Raw genomic sequence first — 17,271 nt, 5'->3', positions numbered from 1 at the left:
TAGCTGGATCCCATTAACATCAGTGGTAGCTGTGTTCATGTCCCCACACATTGGGGTTGGATTTGGCTGAAGGTCTCTTAGCTCCTCATTTGTGTCCTTCTCTGCTGTAGACATGACCTCCAATCCACTGGAGGTTGTAGGTGCTCAGCATTTTTAGAGATTTCTCCTTATACATTTTCCTGAAGTCTGTTATAAATTCAGAACGTTCTGACTGAAGTTTTTCATTTAATTTGTGACCAGACAAATCACAACACTGGCCTCCACCATTCATACCTGTCAATTGCTCTGGCATAATGAAGACAGTGCAAGAATCCAAGGTGAAAAACAGAGTAGGGTTAATGGAATGAGTTTTTCAAAGTGAAATCTGCAGCTGAATTTCTGATGCATGTGAAATAATAAGCAACCTGATCTGACTAGATCTTTCTGTATTTAACTGGGGTGATAAGGGTAATGCTTCGGAGGGCAAAGATGGACAGGATTAGGGATTCTGCTGCAGTAGAATGAGCTGTTATTCTGTTGGTGTATTTCTGTGCACGTTTTGGTGTGTGCGTGCCTGTGTGTGTGAATGCTGAGTAGATGATACAGGAAACTGGGTAAAGAAGATGTATTCAGTTATGTTGTGCAGACCAAAATGCCTGACGTAGCTCATATTTGTCTCTGGGAAATCCTAAGACTCAGTAGGACTAGGCTTTGCCTTTTGTTATTTAAAAGCAAGCAATCCATCTCCCTTCTTTTTAAAAGGGGCATTCTTTCCCAGGTTTTCAAATAAGAATGCAGTTGGATATTTTAAACTGTTTCGCATTGTCAAGATACCACGATGTTCTTGACTGAGCATTTCCTCAATGTAAATCTAGCAGTGCTGAGGTTTGCAGCTGCTTCTGAAGTATCAACATAATTACATAAGTGCATGCCAGCAGCCGGTGCCTGTGCTGGTGGATCATGTGCAGCACACACATTGCTGGCTGTCCGCAGCGCACTGAAAGCAGAGATTTATTGCATTTACAAAGAGCCATTACAGTGCAATTTTAACTTACTGTCATTAAAGGGCCTTACATCATAAGCAATCGCTGTAAAAAGCCTCGGACTGAGATTTATTCTTCATTTTTATAGCATGATTTATTAGAGCCCCCATTATATCTTATAATTCATATCTGAAGGAAATAAAAATCAATTAGGACCTGGCCCTTTCACCTTTACCCGTGCTGGGTAGTGCCTTGTGCTCAGCCTGAAGGAAACGGGGACATTCCTGGAGTAAGGGATTGCTATGAGACGAAGACTACAGACAGCCAAATCTGGGTCCTAACTGAGCACAGGAGAGAAATGCACAAATTATCTGAGAAATGACAGCGCTTTGTTGATCTTCTGGGGAGAGGGGGTGGTTCTCCATAGCTTGAGAGATATTGCTGATTTCATGCGATCCTAGCACTGTACCTCCTGGGTACCATTTGGAGTGAATCACATATTTATATAACGCAGCATTCAGCAAAGAAAACCCAGTCAGCCTTCTAATACTGTTCTTTCCTCAGACCAAATTCAGCATATAGCATCTAAGCTAATTGCAATACAGTTGCAAAGATCTCAAAATGGCTGTTCTGTTAGTGTGATACCATAAGAATGCACTGAAATTTCTTTAAATCAAGCCTATACAAAATGGAAACTCAGCTTTGCCATCTGTATTTGCATGAGAAAGGATTACTTACTTGATTATCAATTAGGGCTCAATTTTTCAATCTGAATACCCCTCTTGCCCTTCTTATTATGAAATACAGCACTTGGATATGATTTGATTGAGTATTAATTGAAGTCATGTGGCTTGAATGGGGATGTATTCTATAGCCCTTTGCAGTGAAAAATGCCATTAAGATTATGAAGAGCTCTGTCGATATCAGAGCTCAGTGTTTAGATGCAATGTGCTAAAGATTCTCAGGACTTTAAATGATTATGAAAATACATATTTAAATATGTACATTCCTAATAAATTGCTAACATCTATCACACCTCAGTGCTCTGGAATGGAAATACACAATCCATTTATTAAAAAGGCAGTACGCTGCAATTAATCTGTTTTCTTGAACCACACTGCAGGAAGATGCAGTTCTATCCTTGAAGCTGCTGGAAATGCTGGCACTGAATTTCAGCAACAGTAAGGCTGCTCCCTCTCTGCTGATTTGCTACCATCTCTCCTTATGTTAAAAGAAAGGCAGTATGTATAGACTGTACTGAAGTAGTACCATAAATATACACAGATCAGTCACGTATTTTAAAAAAGCTAAAAAGATGAGTATCACTCAATGCTAGACCATACAGAATAAGGAAAAACAAATTAGGAAAATAATTTTCCTAGGCATAGTCTAATGCATCGCATTTTTGTGAGCTGTTCTAAAACAGAAATATTATAAATGATCCAGAGATTTTTTTATCCTTTGACTCGTGATGCACCAACACAGAATACAGTATTTTGTTGCCTTTCATTCCTAACCAAAACCAAAACAGCAAATGTCAGGAGAAGGGCAAGGAAAATAACTGAAGACACATAGGGATGGATTAAAGACAGAAGAGCCCAAATACCATCCTGAAACCGGTCGCTGAATTCGCATCGATTTCAGTGGCACCGAGGTTACATTTCTAGAAGTATTTTGGGATTGTTTAGTTCTGAAGTCCTTCCTCATATGGAAGTCCCACTCAGCACTGTGGGAGGTGGTGGTGATAGGAAGGCATATATATGTGTATGCATATGATTGTATGATCCATGCAATCTTAGCCTTGGCTAAATCGAGTAAATTTTGTAACCTAGAAACATTATAATTAAGTAAGATTTAAAAAAATATTATGAAAATGGCAACAGATGCCGTTCTTTTTTAAGGTTTCAAAATAATAGAAATAAAATTGGAAATGGGCAAATGGATTAGAAAACAACCCTTCCATGAATTAGAACTCCTAAGTATGCACTACGCAGCCAGAAATTGGTCAGGTGGATAACATCATCCCTCTAATCTCCCTGTGAGGTTGTGACTTCAAAGACTGTCAGACTTTGCGGGCAGACATCACATCTTCCTGTGTGTTTTTGAACAACTTGAACCAATGAAGTCATGATTCTGCACAGCTGCCACGATCAGTTTTTTTTTTCTTGGCGGTGGCTTTACAATTTATTACTTCTGAAGCCAGAGGAACAATTCACAGGAGTTATTTGTGAGTGTGCTTGTTCCCACCTTGGCTAACTCAGCAGGGACAGAGCCTGGGAGGTGGCCAATGCTTTCCAGCTGGGATGGCAGAGGCTGCTTTGGACAGCATGCAGAGGAGCCAATACCCGGCTTCCTCATGGGTTATGTAAGGATTTGTAGTAGCTTTCCCCTCGATGGGAGAAAATAGGAACAAGATGGGATTTTAGGAGCTGTGTTAATAATGAATGACAGAATGGTGGTTAATAGATGTCTATCTGTAATTCCATTATACTACAAGCGCAGGGGAAACTTCATTTTATGCAGGATTCTCATTTTTGCAGAGCTGTAATGCAGCGTGCAGTTAAAATTAGGCTGTCTGGTTAATTGTCAGTGTGCAGTGAGAATCGCTTCAGTGCAGGATTAGACATGCCTCTGCAGGGAAGCTTTGCAGAAGGGCCCAGGGAGGGACAGCAGCTCCACCAGGGCCCCTTGAAAGAACCCCCCCAGGAGAGGGGTGCCTGTGGGGAGGGGAGGTGGGGAGAGGATCTCCTCTTCCTCTCTATCTGCTCACACGTAGTGGGACCACCTGAGGCACCTGTTCCTGGTATATCCTTAGGCTGTCCTGTGGGACAGCAGCAGGAGAAGCTCTCCTTGTGCAGTGATGCTCTCTTGAGCTTGGCCAGGTTAAGGGATGAGCAGGAATATCCCCATAGCCTCTCAGCACCAAGACAGTACAGTTGTCAGGAGCCGGGACCCGTAAGCCTTTCTCATACCTGCAGGATGTATTCGGTACAGAGAAATGATCACAGCAAGGTGGAAGCACTCTAGAATATTCAAAAGAAAGCTGGAAGAAGTCCCTGGGACCACCCTTTTCTCATCTCTTCCCTGCTATCCTTTTACTACCTCCTTCCTTGTGTCAGAAATCTATCTTTCAGAAATCGCCTGCCGAGGAAAGCAGGTTTGCAAAGGGAGAGAGGAGGGAAGAGTGAGTGATGTTTGCCATAAGCCTCTCTTCCTCCAGATCAGAGCCATATAACGCATGCCAGAATGGCAAGTCAAGCTGTTGAGGACTTTCCATGGGACCCCAACCAGCTTTTGTTTAAGAACAGTTCAAGTGTTTATTTGGAAGGACTGCAAAGCTTTCCTTAGGATCCATTAATGAAGCTTAACTCTCCAATCTGAACGTGAGCACTGACATGGAATCTCAGCTGAGAGCTCCAAATTCCCAACCACTGACTAACCTAGCAGCTGTGCTTGAACACCAGCACCATCTTATCCTGCTGGGAAGGAGGAGGAAGGGGGCAGAGATGTTAGATACATGCTGGCCAGATTCCCTCTGAAGTCAGTGGGAGCTTTGCTTGTGTACAAACAGCGTGCCCAGATGTAAAAATGAAGGAGACAGGGTGCTAGGAAAATATTTTCCATGCACTGTGTGTGTGCAGAGCAGCCTGCGACATCTAATGAGTGCAGAAGGCAGGAACTATTACAACATAACTCTCAGATACTCTGCTCCAGCGTCTGTGCAGCTTTCTGTGCAGCTTTCTGTGCAGCTCTGAGCAGGGTTTTCCCTTTGCATCTACTTGCAGAAAATAAATTCTCAAAGTTGTCTGAAGATGTGAAAAGATTTCTATTAAGCTTTGAAGAAATGGCTCACCAGTTTGGGTGCCTGGAATGTGAGGCAGCACTCAGCTGCCTGAGGAGATGCTTTGGAAAATCTACCTGGAAGCTCACCTGTCTGCATGTGTACCTGGTATCTTTGTAAAGCTGATCTTTCCCACCACCTTATCTGCTGTTCTGTTCTGACCTCCAGGTACCTGCCTTGGCCTCTGTTACCTAAAACATGGAGCCTTTCTGTTATGGAGAAGCGCATTATGCTTTACTTTACTAAGATGGGCGTCTGAGGCAAGGTGTGATGTGAAACAAGCCACCTTCTCATAAGATTTGGAAGCCCATGCAGCAGTTTTATTACGTTTGATCTTTTTAGAAAGAACTATATTAAGAAATTAGTATTTAGAAAACATGAATGTAATTAAACCCAGCCAGTACAAACTGCTAGTAACTGGGACCTCATGCTTTGCTGAAGTTTGTGAACAGACAAAATGTGCAGTTAGCTGATTTTGCCTGCAACACACAAGTGCTCTTCCCTTCTCCCCTGGCCACCTACGTCAAGATCTACAATGAGATCAGATATTTAGTATGAGATGGATGCTGGTGAGGCAAGGTAGTTGTAGGTTCTTGTATTTGTAAACAGTGTTCATCACAGGCCTCCAGGAATGGCTAGGTTTGAGTAAATGCTGAGCCTTCCACAGACAGTTCCTGAATGTTCATTGCATTCATGTGCCCCATATAGTCCAGAGAAATCTTGTTTTCTGCAGGGTTTCACTTAACATTCATGTATCACGTTCCTAGTACTAGTACTTGCCCAAGTGTAATATAGTATAAGGATTATGTAAATCAGTGCTTATATTAAGATGTTACTCAGACGTACTGTTTGGTGTCCAATATATATGTTTACAGTAATCATCACTATTACAGGTCTAAGATGTATTAGGATGACAAATTTTGTGATGTAAACTTTTGACAAAATGGCAGTGTGAATCTAAATCTTTGCAAAGCTAGGATACAGTTAGCAAATGAAAGCAGCGTACACAATTGTAAGGGAGGCAGCATCATTTGTTGCCTGGCTATACTAAGGATTGCTTTAATATACCATTCACTTGTTAATGATGCTATCAATTATTTTACTGTAAATTAGCTATTGTAAGCTTGAGATCTTTTTGCACTGTCTGTCATTAGGTTACAGGAGCATAAATCAGACTCCTATCTCTTTTTACATCCATAACCATAACGTATGGCTTTTATTAGAAAATGTTAAGTGTCTTTTAATGTCTTCTTAATGGACAGTGTGTGCATGTGTTGATGATGAAAGCCATCTTCCTTCATACAAAATATTAATGCATAGAGCCTGTGTCTCCATAGATACAAGGTAAGGAATGATATTTAACCTATGAAATATTCAGTATATACATTAAGTTCAGAATTTGTATTTTCTATAGTTAACAATCCTTTAGGGAAGGAAGGAGTTAAAGGTAAATCAGGGCTTGAATTCTACCACGTATGCATATGTAACTGTGAATAAATGATATGGCAACCACTGGAAAAAAAATTCTGTCTATAAAATGCCTGTTTCTAAATGGAAATACCCCATCCCCATAGAGAATTAGGAAATGGGATTTATATCCTCCTAGGATTCCAGCCTGTAGATCACAAAGAAAGACTCATTATCAGTTATATATTCTGCCCTCTAAACTAAAATACTGGAATGCTTCCAAGAAAAACGGTGTTTTAGTCTCTGTAGCCTTTTCATTGGAGCAGCTTTATCCATTTAGCCTTTGGACCATTCCACAACATCTTGGACAAGAACACTGCTTTGACCTGAGATCTATTTACCGACAGATTCCTGGCCACCAGAGATCTGCTCTTCAAATTAATGCCTGCTAATGTTGGGCTTGATTAAAGGAAGCTAATGAAGCCATTTGAAGGATGCCCTCCAGCCTTCCCTCTCTGTGTCCATGTTCCCTTGGCAGAAATCGGGGATTTGAAAGCTGCAATTCAACAGCATCATCCTTTCATGTTGTGGTAAATATTTTATTATTCCTTTACCCTCCATGCTGTTTAAAAGAATTCATTTAAAATATTCACTTCTTTGTTCAAGAAGGAAACCTCCAAAGGGTATGCAAACAAGAACGTTTAGAAATGCACCAAGATATAAGTGCAGGCTCTGCTCCAGCTTTTCCCATTCATTCAGGCTGCAGACCTGGCGGCTCCCTGATGGAGATCTCTGCTCAGCTCAGCAGCCTTCAGCAGCTCTGTGCCCCCCCATTCATGTCCAGGCAGCTTCCCTATCTCTGTGCCCTGTGTTTCCACTTCTTTCCTCCATCCATCCTGTTTGCTCCTTAATCTGCTGATTCCTTTGATCCTCCTCAGGAACAATGTTTATCCTCCAACACTGAAGCACCAACCATCACCATGGAGGGCCAGCAGCAATTTTATACCTCCATAAAGGTACGTTTAGGAGAGAAGTGACACCTGTCCAAGCTGATGCCTTTCTGAAGGCACTGTCCTCCACCTATCCCTCCTGCTTACCAAGACAGATGCCTTAGGGGTTAATTCTGCTCTCTTTCTCTGAACTTGATCTTTTCTTTACATTTGACTGCACATGCAGAATCAGGCCCTAATCAATGTCACTATTCCCATATGTAAAAGCACCAAGGCACTCCTTAGAGGAGTTGGGTGCCTATTTAGGGCCATCTTTATTGCCATCTATGTGGTGAACTGATGTGTGCATTCCCTTTCCAAAACTGCTGGCACCGGGAGGGAGAGGTTGGCCTTTGGTAGCCAGGTGAGAAGCCTCTCAGACAGTGTCCCTTCACCATGAATGAACCCTCTCCTCTGATTAATACTTTGCATTTCCCTCAAGGGAAAAGACAGAGTGGGGAGGTAAGTGAGCAACTGAATTATCCATTCTCGGAGAAGCAGGATCATAAATATTTAACATGATACGTATGAGAAAAGAGAAGGGAACAGACAGCCTCTCCAGTCCAAGCTAAGCAGCTCTCCAAGCTCCCTGTTTCCATGATCCCTTTTCCATCTCATACAGGAAGAGGGCTGGAGTAGATGCCTCTCTGCTGGGGCATAGCTGACTGTGGAAACCTGTGTATGGAGGGAAATACCTGGTGTAACAGAGATCTCCGTTCTCCCACAGGACTGCCTGGCCTATGAATGGGACCTGCCCCATGCTGTGTATTACTAGGAGCCCGCTGGAGAACAAGGGTCTCAGAAGCTCACGTAAGTACATGAGCTCATGCCACGGCATCCAGTTGGGCCCCACACATGGGACTTTCCTGAGTGTGGCCTGCATCCCCAGGCCCTGTGCACAGTTGTTGGGATGCCTGCTCTACTCTGCCTGTGGCACTAAGCCTGGTGCCACCGGGCGGAGGTGGGACCGAGGGGAGAAACGTTTTGTGAGGGTGCTGGTTGCGTAGCTTACCCTTGCATATCTGGAGGAGTAGGGGTCCTCAAAGAGCGCCCAGATGCGAGGCTGCCACCGTCTCCAGAAGCCTCCAGACCTGCCATCCGGGGAGTCACTAAGCGCGAGGCGTTTTGTCATCTCCAGCTCCTCTTCGCCATCACCAGAGTCTCCGGTGCCATCTATGTCTCCGTCCTCGGCGCTGCTATCCAGGGGCGCCCCACCAAAGCTGTCCAGAGCCTCTTCGGCGTCGCGGTGCTGCCGGTAGGTCATCCAGCAGCAGGGCTCCACGTCGGTCTCATCGATGCCCCAGAAGGCCAGCTCCTCCTCGTACAGGGGCCCGCACACGTCGGCGGGGCAGTGCAGCTTGCCGGTACGGTAGTAATTCAGGATGTGGGCGAAGACGCCCGGGTGCCGGTCGAAGAAAAACTCATCCGTGCGGGGGTCATAGTCGAAGTGGCTGTGGGCATCGGGCTCGGCGATCCAGGCCAGCCGCGTGCCGGGCAGGGTGCGCAGGGTGCTGCGGTAAGTCTGGTGCCTAGTCCCTCCCACGTTGATCACGATGCGGTCGCTCTCGTCGCCCTGGCCCATCTCGTCTCTTATCAGGCATGTCGCAGCCTCATCCAAGCGAGCACGGAGGGCGGCGAGCCCGCGAGGGGACGGCTGCTCGGCGGCAGGCGCTGCGAAGCCGAGCCCCGCTCCGGGTCAGGGCCCCGCGCCCGCTCGGCGCCCGCGGCCGGGGACTGCCGGGGCCGCGCCGCCGTCGGCTCAGTCAGGGGCGCGGGGGCCGCGGAGGCTGCGGCCGCGGCGGTGGGGCGGGAAGGGGCGGCGGGGACATGCTCCGGGAGCTGCGGAGGCTGGGGAGCGGGGACGGGGCGGAGGGGGAGGTCCGTGCCGGTTGGATGTGGCCAAGACACCCAGGAGGGAGGGAGGGGAAAAAAAGAAATACTAAGGAAAAAAGAAAAATCGCGGCAGCGGCGGTGCCCTCCGGCGCGCGGCAGTGGGGCTGCGGGGTCGGAGCCGGCGGCAGCCGGGGGCGGCGGGGCTGCGCCCGCCCCGCCTGGCGGGGGCGGAGGGGCCCCGCTGGTGCTGAACGGACAGCGCCGCGCCGCCGCTTCCTCCTCCTGCGCTCCTCGCCGTGCCGAGCGCGCTGCCTGGCCGGGGTCGGGGCCGGTGCGGGCGGCGGGGACCCGCGACGCCGCCGCCGCTCCTCCCGCTGCCGCCGCCGCTCTCCGGCGGCTCGGTGCAGCCCGCCCGCTCGCTCGCGCAGGCGCGCCGCTCCCGCCCGCCGCCGCGCGCCGGGTCCTAATGCCGGCCGCGCCCCGAGGGCGCCGCGCCCGCTCGCCCCCGCCCCCCCCACGGCGAGAGTCCGGAGCTGCCCGCCAGCGGGAGTGGTGCCCCGTGCCCCCGTCTCAGAGCCCGCCCGAGTGGCGTCTCCGGGACGACTCCGGCGGCGCTGGGGTGAATCCCCGCCGCTCACCTTCGGGCAAAGCGGCAAAACCCCTCGTCTGCCCTGGTACGTGTTCCCGTGCGGTATGCAGGGGAAGGAGACGGGTGTGGCAGCAGCTTGGGTGCTGAGGGAAGCGTTGCAGGAGCTGTGGCAGGATACACCGGAGAGGCCTGAATGCCTGCTTCCCCTGCGTGAATGGCAACAGGTTGGTTACGAGGCTGGCGGGACAGAAGGAAGGCCAGAGGAGCTGGATGTTTGTTTGCCTGAACTGTGGGAAATGAGCACGGGAATCTGAAGCACGGTGAAGTTAAGGAACATGAGGCTGAACCAACGCAATGCTGTACCGCAGCCACCCTCAGCTGCTGACAGAGCCTCCAAGAAGAGCGGCCAGGCAGCAGCTGAGCGCCGGGTTGAACATGGAAGACTGAGGTACAGGGAGGGGTCTGAGAAGCCCCAAAACAGAAAGGCCATCCAAAGTCCTTGAGAGTTGGCAGAAGGAAAGCATAGAATGAGAGGAGAGCGGTGAGCTCGAACCTGAAATTTGGAAAGAGAAAGGAAATGAAGATTGTAGTTTGTTGATAAAATGATGGTAATTGTTTTATAGTCCCACTCACCTATTGTTTCTTATGGTGATGGATCCAGGGGCCAAGGGGAAGCAGAGCAGGGCAGGTTCTGAGGGCCATGGGGGTTAATCCAGAAGAGATTTGAGGTTCTCTCCCAGCCCTTTAGTCTTGCCATCCATTACCCATATCAGCATTTCCTCTGTAGGAACATCAGTGTTGAGCTCTCAGGTGGCGGTGAGGATGAAAGGAGCCCCTTGCGGCTTCTGGCACTCCATCTTCCTCTCTGCCTGGGCATTGGCAGGAGCGTGCTGCAGGACCTCAGAAGAACCTGAAAGCGTGCATTAAGAAATTGGAAGTTTGCTCAAAGGCGGTTTTCATGGGCTCAGGTGGGGAGGCCACGCTTAAGTGACCTGTGAAGTTTCTTTGAAGATACAAAGGCTGCAATTGATAAAGGAGAGTTGGCAGTCGCAGATGAGCAGGGTATTTCAAAAAGAGAGTGTGAAGGCTCCAAATCATAGATCGGTGGGTGAGGGGAAGCAGAGGATTGGAGCAAGACAGCTGCAAAAACAGGAAACTGTCTTAAAAACATACAGTGGAAACATAAGTTTGTGTTTATACATTATTTTCATGGGGAAAATGAAAGATAGCATCATTTCCAAAGCTTATATTGCAGTTTGGGAGGTGAAGTATCAGAAAATAAGATCTTTATTGAACAAGGAACGTAGACAGTAACATCATATTGACAAAAAAAAAAAAAAGCTTTGCTGCCAGGAGCCTGTCTGGTAGCAATATAAAATTCTGGTTTTGTTTAACAAAATATTTTTCCATGGATATAAAGGTTTGGACTACAACGGATAAAAGAAACCAAATCATTTTCAAAGATTGTCAAATTTAGGGATAAAATGTTTTCCACAGAGGCTTGTTCAATACCAAACTGCATCGTGGCACTCCTGGCTCCTCTCACCCCACTGAACCATAATGGTGCTGCAACCATTCCTTGATCTGTCTCATTCTACCAGCCTCCACCTGCTGGGATGCTGAAGGATCTCCCCTAACTCTGCAGTGTTTTCCAGGGCTGTAATGAGGTTCTGTAATCCAGTGTGTACATGAGATGAACGTATGTATATATTTGTCACAGTCAGGCATTCGTCCTTTTCAGTTTCAATAGCAGTGGCTCCTCTTCTCTGCTTTCAGACTTGTGTTACAGACGATGCACTCGCTTGTGGAAGCAGCATCACCTATATAGCTCCACTGACTTCAATTAAAGAATGAATGAAAGAGTGAAAGTTTGGGTTTCATGTCAACCACCTGAAAAAAGTCCTCTGTGTATCCCTGTTGGGTGTTTTCTCTACCCAGGAAAAAGAAGTTGTGCAGGGAGGACTTTATAGGAAGGTGGATATGCATGTCCAGGAATCACCTTATTTTTCTCTGCTAGTTCTTGTCAGATTTAAGTTAAATTAGCAGTTAAGCTTACTAAGATTTACTTGCTAAAAAGGAATGAAAACAGTTTTAAGAGCGCTGGGAGACCTGTGTGGGAGGCACGGATTTGGTAGATTGAGCAAGGAGATCACAGTCTGGAAAAGGATTCTGGTTAAACAGCAGCAGGAGGAGGGAATGTTATCATAAATTCCCAAATGATGTTGGCCTCAGAATTGTGTTTTATTTCCCTAGCTGATACTGGTGACAGATTTTGATGGTCATCTGCCTCGAGCTGTGGCTAACCAAAGCCTGGTGTGAGTAGGAGAAAAACAGCTGCAGAGTTCAGAAAGACTTTTCAATGTGAGAGGCTGGAGCTGCACAGCTGCTGTTCAGGAGAGAATATATGTGCTTTGAGCAGCCCTATTAAAGTCACTGGGAGTGCTTACAACCTTAGCTGTTCATCTGAATCAACGCTTTTAGTGGTGACAGTGGAAATACAGCTTTGAGCCATGGATCTGTTTTATTTTTCAAACTCCTATGCAAAAGATCATCTGTCCCCTTACTAATTTTATCCTTTGTGTTAGGTCACCCTACTGCCTCCTGTGTTGTGATGATACAGGCAGAGGAAGTCTTTCTTTCGCTTCTGTCTCTGGAGTCCTGGCATCACCTTTGCTGACCTATGCTTCAGCATCCCCAGGGTAACAGGATACAATGAAAGGTAGGTTGTCTTCCAGAAAGAAGTCTCTACCTAATAATTCAGCTGAGAATTTCAGTGATTTCTAATCATATCTCCACAGGGGTTGAAGGAGTTTTCTTTTCAGTGGATGGGGGGGATGACTGAGCATTTATTCCCTAATATTTCTGTATTTAGTGAGTATTCACCTTTGAGCAAAATTATAGCTTTGTTTTCTTTGGTAGATCAAAATTTTAGAAGGTTGTGTAGGCACGAGAAATACACAGGGAAGCTTTGCTTTATGCTTTGGTACTTTCCTAGTATAACAGTGTCTCATTTTGCATACCTGAGAGCACCTGAGGTACTTAACAAGGACATACCAACAGTAGTGATAAGTAATGAAACGCTCACTCCTTAAATTTAAGCCTGCCATTCAGAGTTCATCAACCAGTTTGTACTCAAAGACACAGCTTCTTATAAAAACTTATTGACCAATTCTAAGAAAAGTGACAATATAAAGAGGGAAAAGAGACATTTATAAAACCTATGACTTTATGTACAACTACGGAGAACACATTTAAAATGTTTTAAAGCTGGGGGAAGCTGAGAGGGAGAGATTTATTTCTGAGAGTTATAATCTCAAAACAAAAAGCAGCCAGGGTTGGAGCACTGATTTTGCAATGGTCGAATGCTATAACTCAGTCTGTGCTGTCTTGCATTAAATTCATGACAATTCAACAGTATTCCAATGCAGTTCTTTATCAGTTCTAGATTACATCATGCTGTGAATTGCTGTCTGTTAATATTGATCTTTGTAAATCATTTGGAATCAATGGAAAGCTGTGATGCACTTCAACATGCAATGTACTCACTCTGTCCTTGAAACTGATTTAAAAACAAACAAAGCTGCACTTGCAAAGATGATATTACTTTTCTGCAAGGTGAGATTTACCCTTTTGGACTATCAATAGTTGGATGAAAGCCTTCCATGGAAAAAAATGAGAATGAGGGAGAAAATAATTTGTTGTTGCTTGATGTTGACTGAGGGAGACACAGAGGTGCCGCATGCCTGAAGGGCTCACATCACAGTCACAAAGCCTGATTCAAAAGAAGTCATCCTGCTTTTAGTCACAGAAATAGAAGCTAGACAGATTAAATGCTAGCCCCTGCACGCTTACCTGGCTAGGTTTGGGCATTTTTTTTCCCCTTTCTTCACAGAAGCACAGAATTATAGAGGTTGGAAGGAACCTCGGGAGATCATTTAGTCCAAACCCCTCTGCTAATGGTTCCCTACAGTAGGTTGCATAGGGAAGAATCCAGAGGAATTTTGAGTATCTCCAGAGATGGAATCTCCACAACAACCTCTCTTGGCAGCTTGTTCCAGTGCTTTGGAGGTTATTTTCATATGGTTACTTAAATTTTGCTTAAATATGTACTTCGTTTTTATCTGTGTTCTTCAAATATCGCTTGGCTTTGCTGTGAGCTGAGAACTATTTGCTGTGCTGCACCTGCTGACTGCATTTTGTTCTCTATCCGTTTGTACTGGGCTGCATTCGATTGTGAGTGAAGGTTGTTTTAAGAATCCCTTTAGGATCCTTAACAAAGAGTTCCAGTGTAGAAATATCAGTATTGAACAGATGCATATCAAACTGTGAGACAAATGAAAGTTGTCCTGGGAAGAAAAAAAAAAAAAAAAAAAAAGAAGAAAGTAATATCATGTTATGTTAGAGATCATCACAGGTCTTTACTCGTTCCGTTAACTTAGTGGAATTCCCACCTGCAATGATCTGATTTCACTGAAAGTTCCTGGGAGGTGAAACTGAGTAAATTGGTGTGAGATTGTGCATGCACACAAGGCAAGGTGGCAGGAATGTTCTGCTTTCTGAAGGCCTGGGATGCTGTCCAGACCCTGTTTCTCATAGGGAGAGAGAGCAGCAGTGAACACTAAAAATGGCTATAATCTGCCTGAGAGCCAGCACCTGCCTGAAAGCAGCACATAAGTGGGCTGGGCCAGGCACTGTGCTGCTCTTGGAGCATGTATTAACCTCAAATGATTTTCATGATATACTTTACTCAAGACCATAGTAAAAGTGACAGGATTTATCTTATATGAACATTCCCTAGCATAGAAATCATCAAGAAATTATGGAGCAAAATCACAGCAAAAATCTGCTTTCAGTAACTGAAATAAAGCATGCAGCTTTGCTAATGTGATGCTTTGTTCTATGAAGGGTATAGATTAGTCTCTGTCTTCCTGATGCTGATCTGGGAGAGATCCAACAAAACAAGCAGCTGGTGATGAGGAAAAGTCAACTTACAGTATTGGAAGATTCGTGTCAGCGAAAACACGCTTATAGAAGCTGCTAAATGTGTGTTACTAGGAGCTGAGTGCAGGAATCCTGAAGGCTCTAAATCTGCATGTTCAAAAGAGTAAATGCATGCACGTAGAGCTGAACTGTGTAGCTCCTACCACGTGCTACCACTGCAGTTCCAAAAGTGGCTAGTGATTTGGCTTTGCTTTATTTGTAGTTGATCTGTTCTGGGGGGGGGAGTCCTATGAGGTCCTTGACTTTCTGAGATTGACCTAATCAACTTTTTTTTTTTCCTTCTGAAAATGAAAGTCTGCTAATGCTGGGTGACGTTTCTAAAATCTTAGCCAACTTGCAGGTGCATGAACACAGCAACAGGCACAAACCCATCACACAGACTATTTGCAGAATACAGAACAGGAGGCACTGGTCTTTTCTTGAGCAAAGTGTGCCGTTCTCAGTGCCTCAAGTACATCCTTTTCATTTGACCACATGCATGCAAAAATGAGGGTCTCTTTCTAATGGAAGAGGACAGAACATGTTGCATTATGCACAAAACACATGCTTGCCTAACAGCTGACTATTTCTCTAATACATCAAAATAATTAGAACATTTCTTTCTCTGTTTTTAAAATGAAACGGGAGGTTTACTTTTGTTGAATGATTCACTTTTCACAACTGTTATTATTTCTCAAGCTTACACTGAGTCTGCAGCAGCAACTGAAATGTTCTCAGACAAACAAGAAGGAAAATAGCCTGTAAATGTTTATTGGTATAAATGGTTCATAAAGCTGGGTGTTGAAAGGTAAGAGTAGTTGAAATAAATCTGAGCAGTGCTGACTCCAACGTTTAAAGCATTGGTTAAGTCTCTTGATTAACCCAGCTCCTCACTTTTTGACATGGATCAATAATTTTGAGATGTCTCTGCTTTTCTCTGGCTTTGTGATTATTTATGTGGGCAGTGCCATGAAATATGATGTTTAATCCTGTTGAAGTAATTCTTACATGCTGCATATGGTTGTAGTTCAATAATTGGCACTAAGGGTAAAATGGACTGTGTTTCTTTTGTAAGTAAAAGGATTTATACAATACAAGTGCGAGTAAATGGAAAGCAAAATCTACATTCTAACACAAATCTTCAGCCAGCTGTTGGGCATGCAGATTTCCTGATTTTTGTTTGTTTTTGAACCTGTGGCTCAGCACTACCAGCAGTCTATTGTTCCAATGAGAGCTAGATCAGAGCTAATAGTGCCAGGATGTATTGTAGCTTTGTGCTCCAGGGAACAGGAAGATGCTCTACCCATAGGTTGCTGGCCGTGGGAAAAAGCCTTCTCTAGGAATCGCAGTGCAGAAGGGCCGTACTGGCCCAGCAGATAGTGGCTGATGTTCCTGCTAGCACACAAGATTTTCAGCAGGTCTGTATTTAAATGGTTGGCTTACTAAGCACAGTGCTATGCTTGTTCCTAAGACACGGCTTGTTTAGTCATTGTTTACTCATGGAATGATTCATGGGTGGGTTCTGCCAGGCTTTGCAGATGTACTCCCCGCCTGTAGGTATCCTTGAAGTAAAGGGTTAGGGAATAACAGGGAAGCAAAGAAATATCATGGTGACTCAAGGTGCTCAGAGTTGGCCAAAAAGAATTCAGAAGTGCGTCCTCCTAATTCAGGCTCTGTTCTCATGGAAAGCTGGACCTTTCTGTGCTTTTAGGATGGATGCCTGTCCTGCAACAGAGCCTGCAGGAGCGTACTTACTGGCTTTCCTATGAAGGGATGAGAGAAAAGGGGTACCCAGTTTGCAAATCCATAAGGGCCAGTCTTCTGTGAAATTTTCCAGCCTGTAATTAAAAACAAAACATATTTCTACAGGTTATTTTAAAGTTGTTCTCCAGCTTACAGACATCCAGCCTATTTAAAACATAGAGAAAAATATTGCTTCCTAAAATTAATGTCAAAGTGTTTTAGCCTTTTATTTGGTTTATTATGTTAATCCCTTAAGATCCCTTCAGCAGATTAAGAGATCTCATGCAGAAGTACTCAGTGGTGCTGTGCTTCTGTAGTTCAGTCTGACTATCGCATAAAACAAGCAGAGAAATACATCCTGAAAGGAACAGTGCATCCTAGAAAAGGTGGTGTGGGAATTCAATGAAATTACTGTCCATTCTCCTCAGTGTATGTTTATACAGTTGTTAGCAGGTGTATTTGTCCATATGTACAAAAATGTGTATAATACTCATTGGGACAAAATGTGGATGAGTACCTTTGTCAGCTTCATTTCCACATTATGTTACATCTCTTATCCTACTGATTATTTCCCCCCCATCCTCACTAAGTCTGAGTAAGAACTGCAGAACGTGTCTAATTTTTTTAGAGGTATTTTGAAGTAGTTTGAAAGAAAAAATGTTTAGACATAAAGGCTTTCATTTTTTGCCACACACAGCAAAAGTCCAAGAGGTTTGAAGAGCATTTAATCCAGTTGGAAATCAGGCTAGGGATGATATATCAAATATGAATTAAAACTTTCAGTGTTGAAAACATAAAGCTAACGACCTTGGCTTAAAAAAAAAAAAAAAAGAAAAAAGTACAGTCTTTTAGTTCACTCCAGCCAATAAACAGTCCATAGACAGCAAGTTAACAAGCAATAAGTAGTGATAGGAAAACTTAACAGAT

At 44.8% G+C, this 17,271-nt stretch overlaps 1 protein-coding gene across 1 annotated transcript in view; it reads right to left on the bottom strand.

Moving 5' to 3' along the window:
• KCNC1 (potassium voltage-gated channel subfamily C member 1) overlaps nt 1–8,781 on the bottom strand; it is a gene marked incomplete at both ends in the record, with an annotated part of 100,883 nt that extends 92,102 nt beyond the window's left edge. Inside the window, one exon of the mRNA XM_079536888.1 lies at nt 8,212–8,781. Within this exon, the coding sequence (XP_079393014.1) occupies nt 8,212–8,781 (570 nt within the window). The remainder of the gene's footprint in view (nt 1–8,211) is intronic.
• Nucleotides 8,782–17,271: the final 8,490 nt, after the last annotated feature.

Source organism: Tetrao urogallus (genome assembly GCF_951394365.1).
Source record: "Tetrao urogallus genome assembly, chromosome: 6".
In the NCBI taxonomy this organism is placed as follows: Eukaryota; Metazoa; Chordata; class Aves; order Galliformes; family Phasianidae; genus Tetrao; species Tetrao urogallus.
This window is presented reverse-complemented; position numbering and strand designations above follow the sequence as displayed.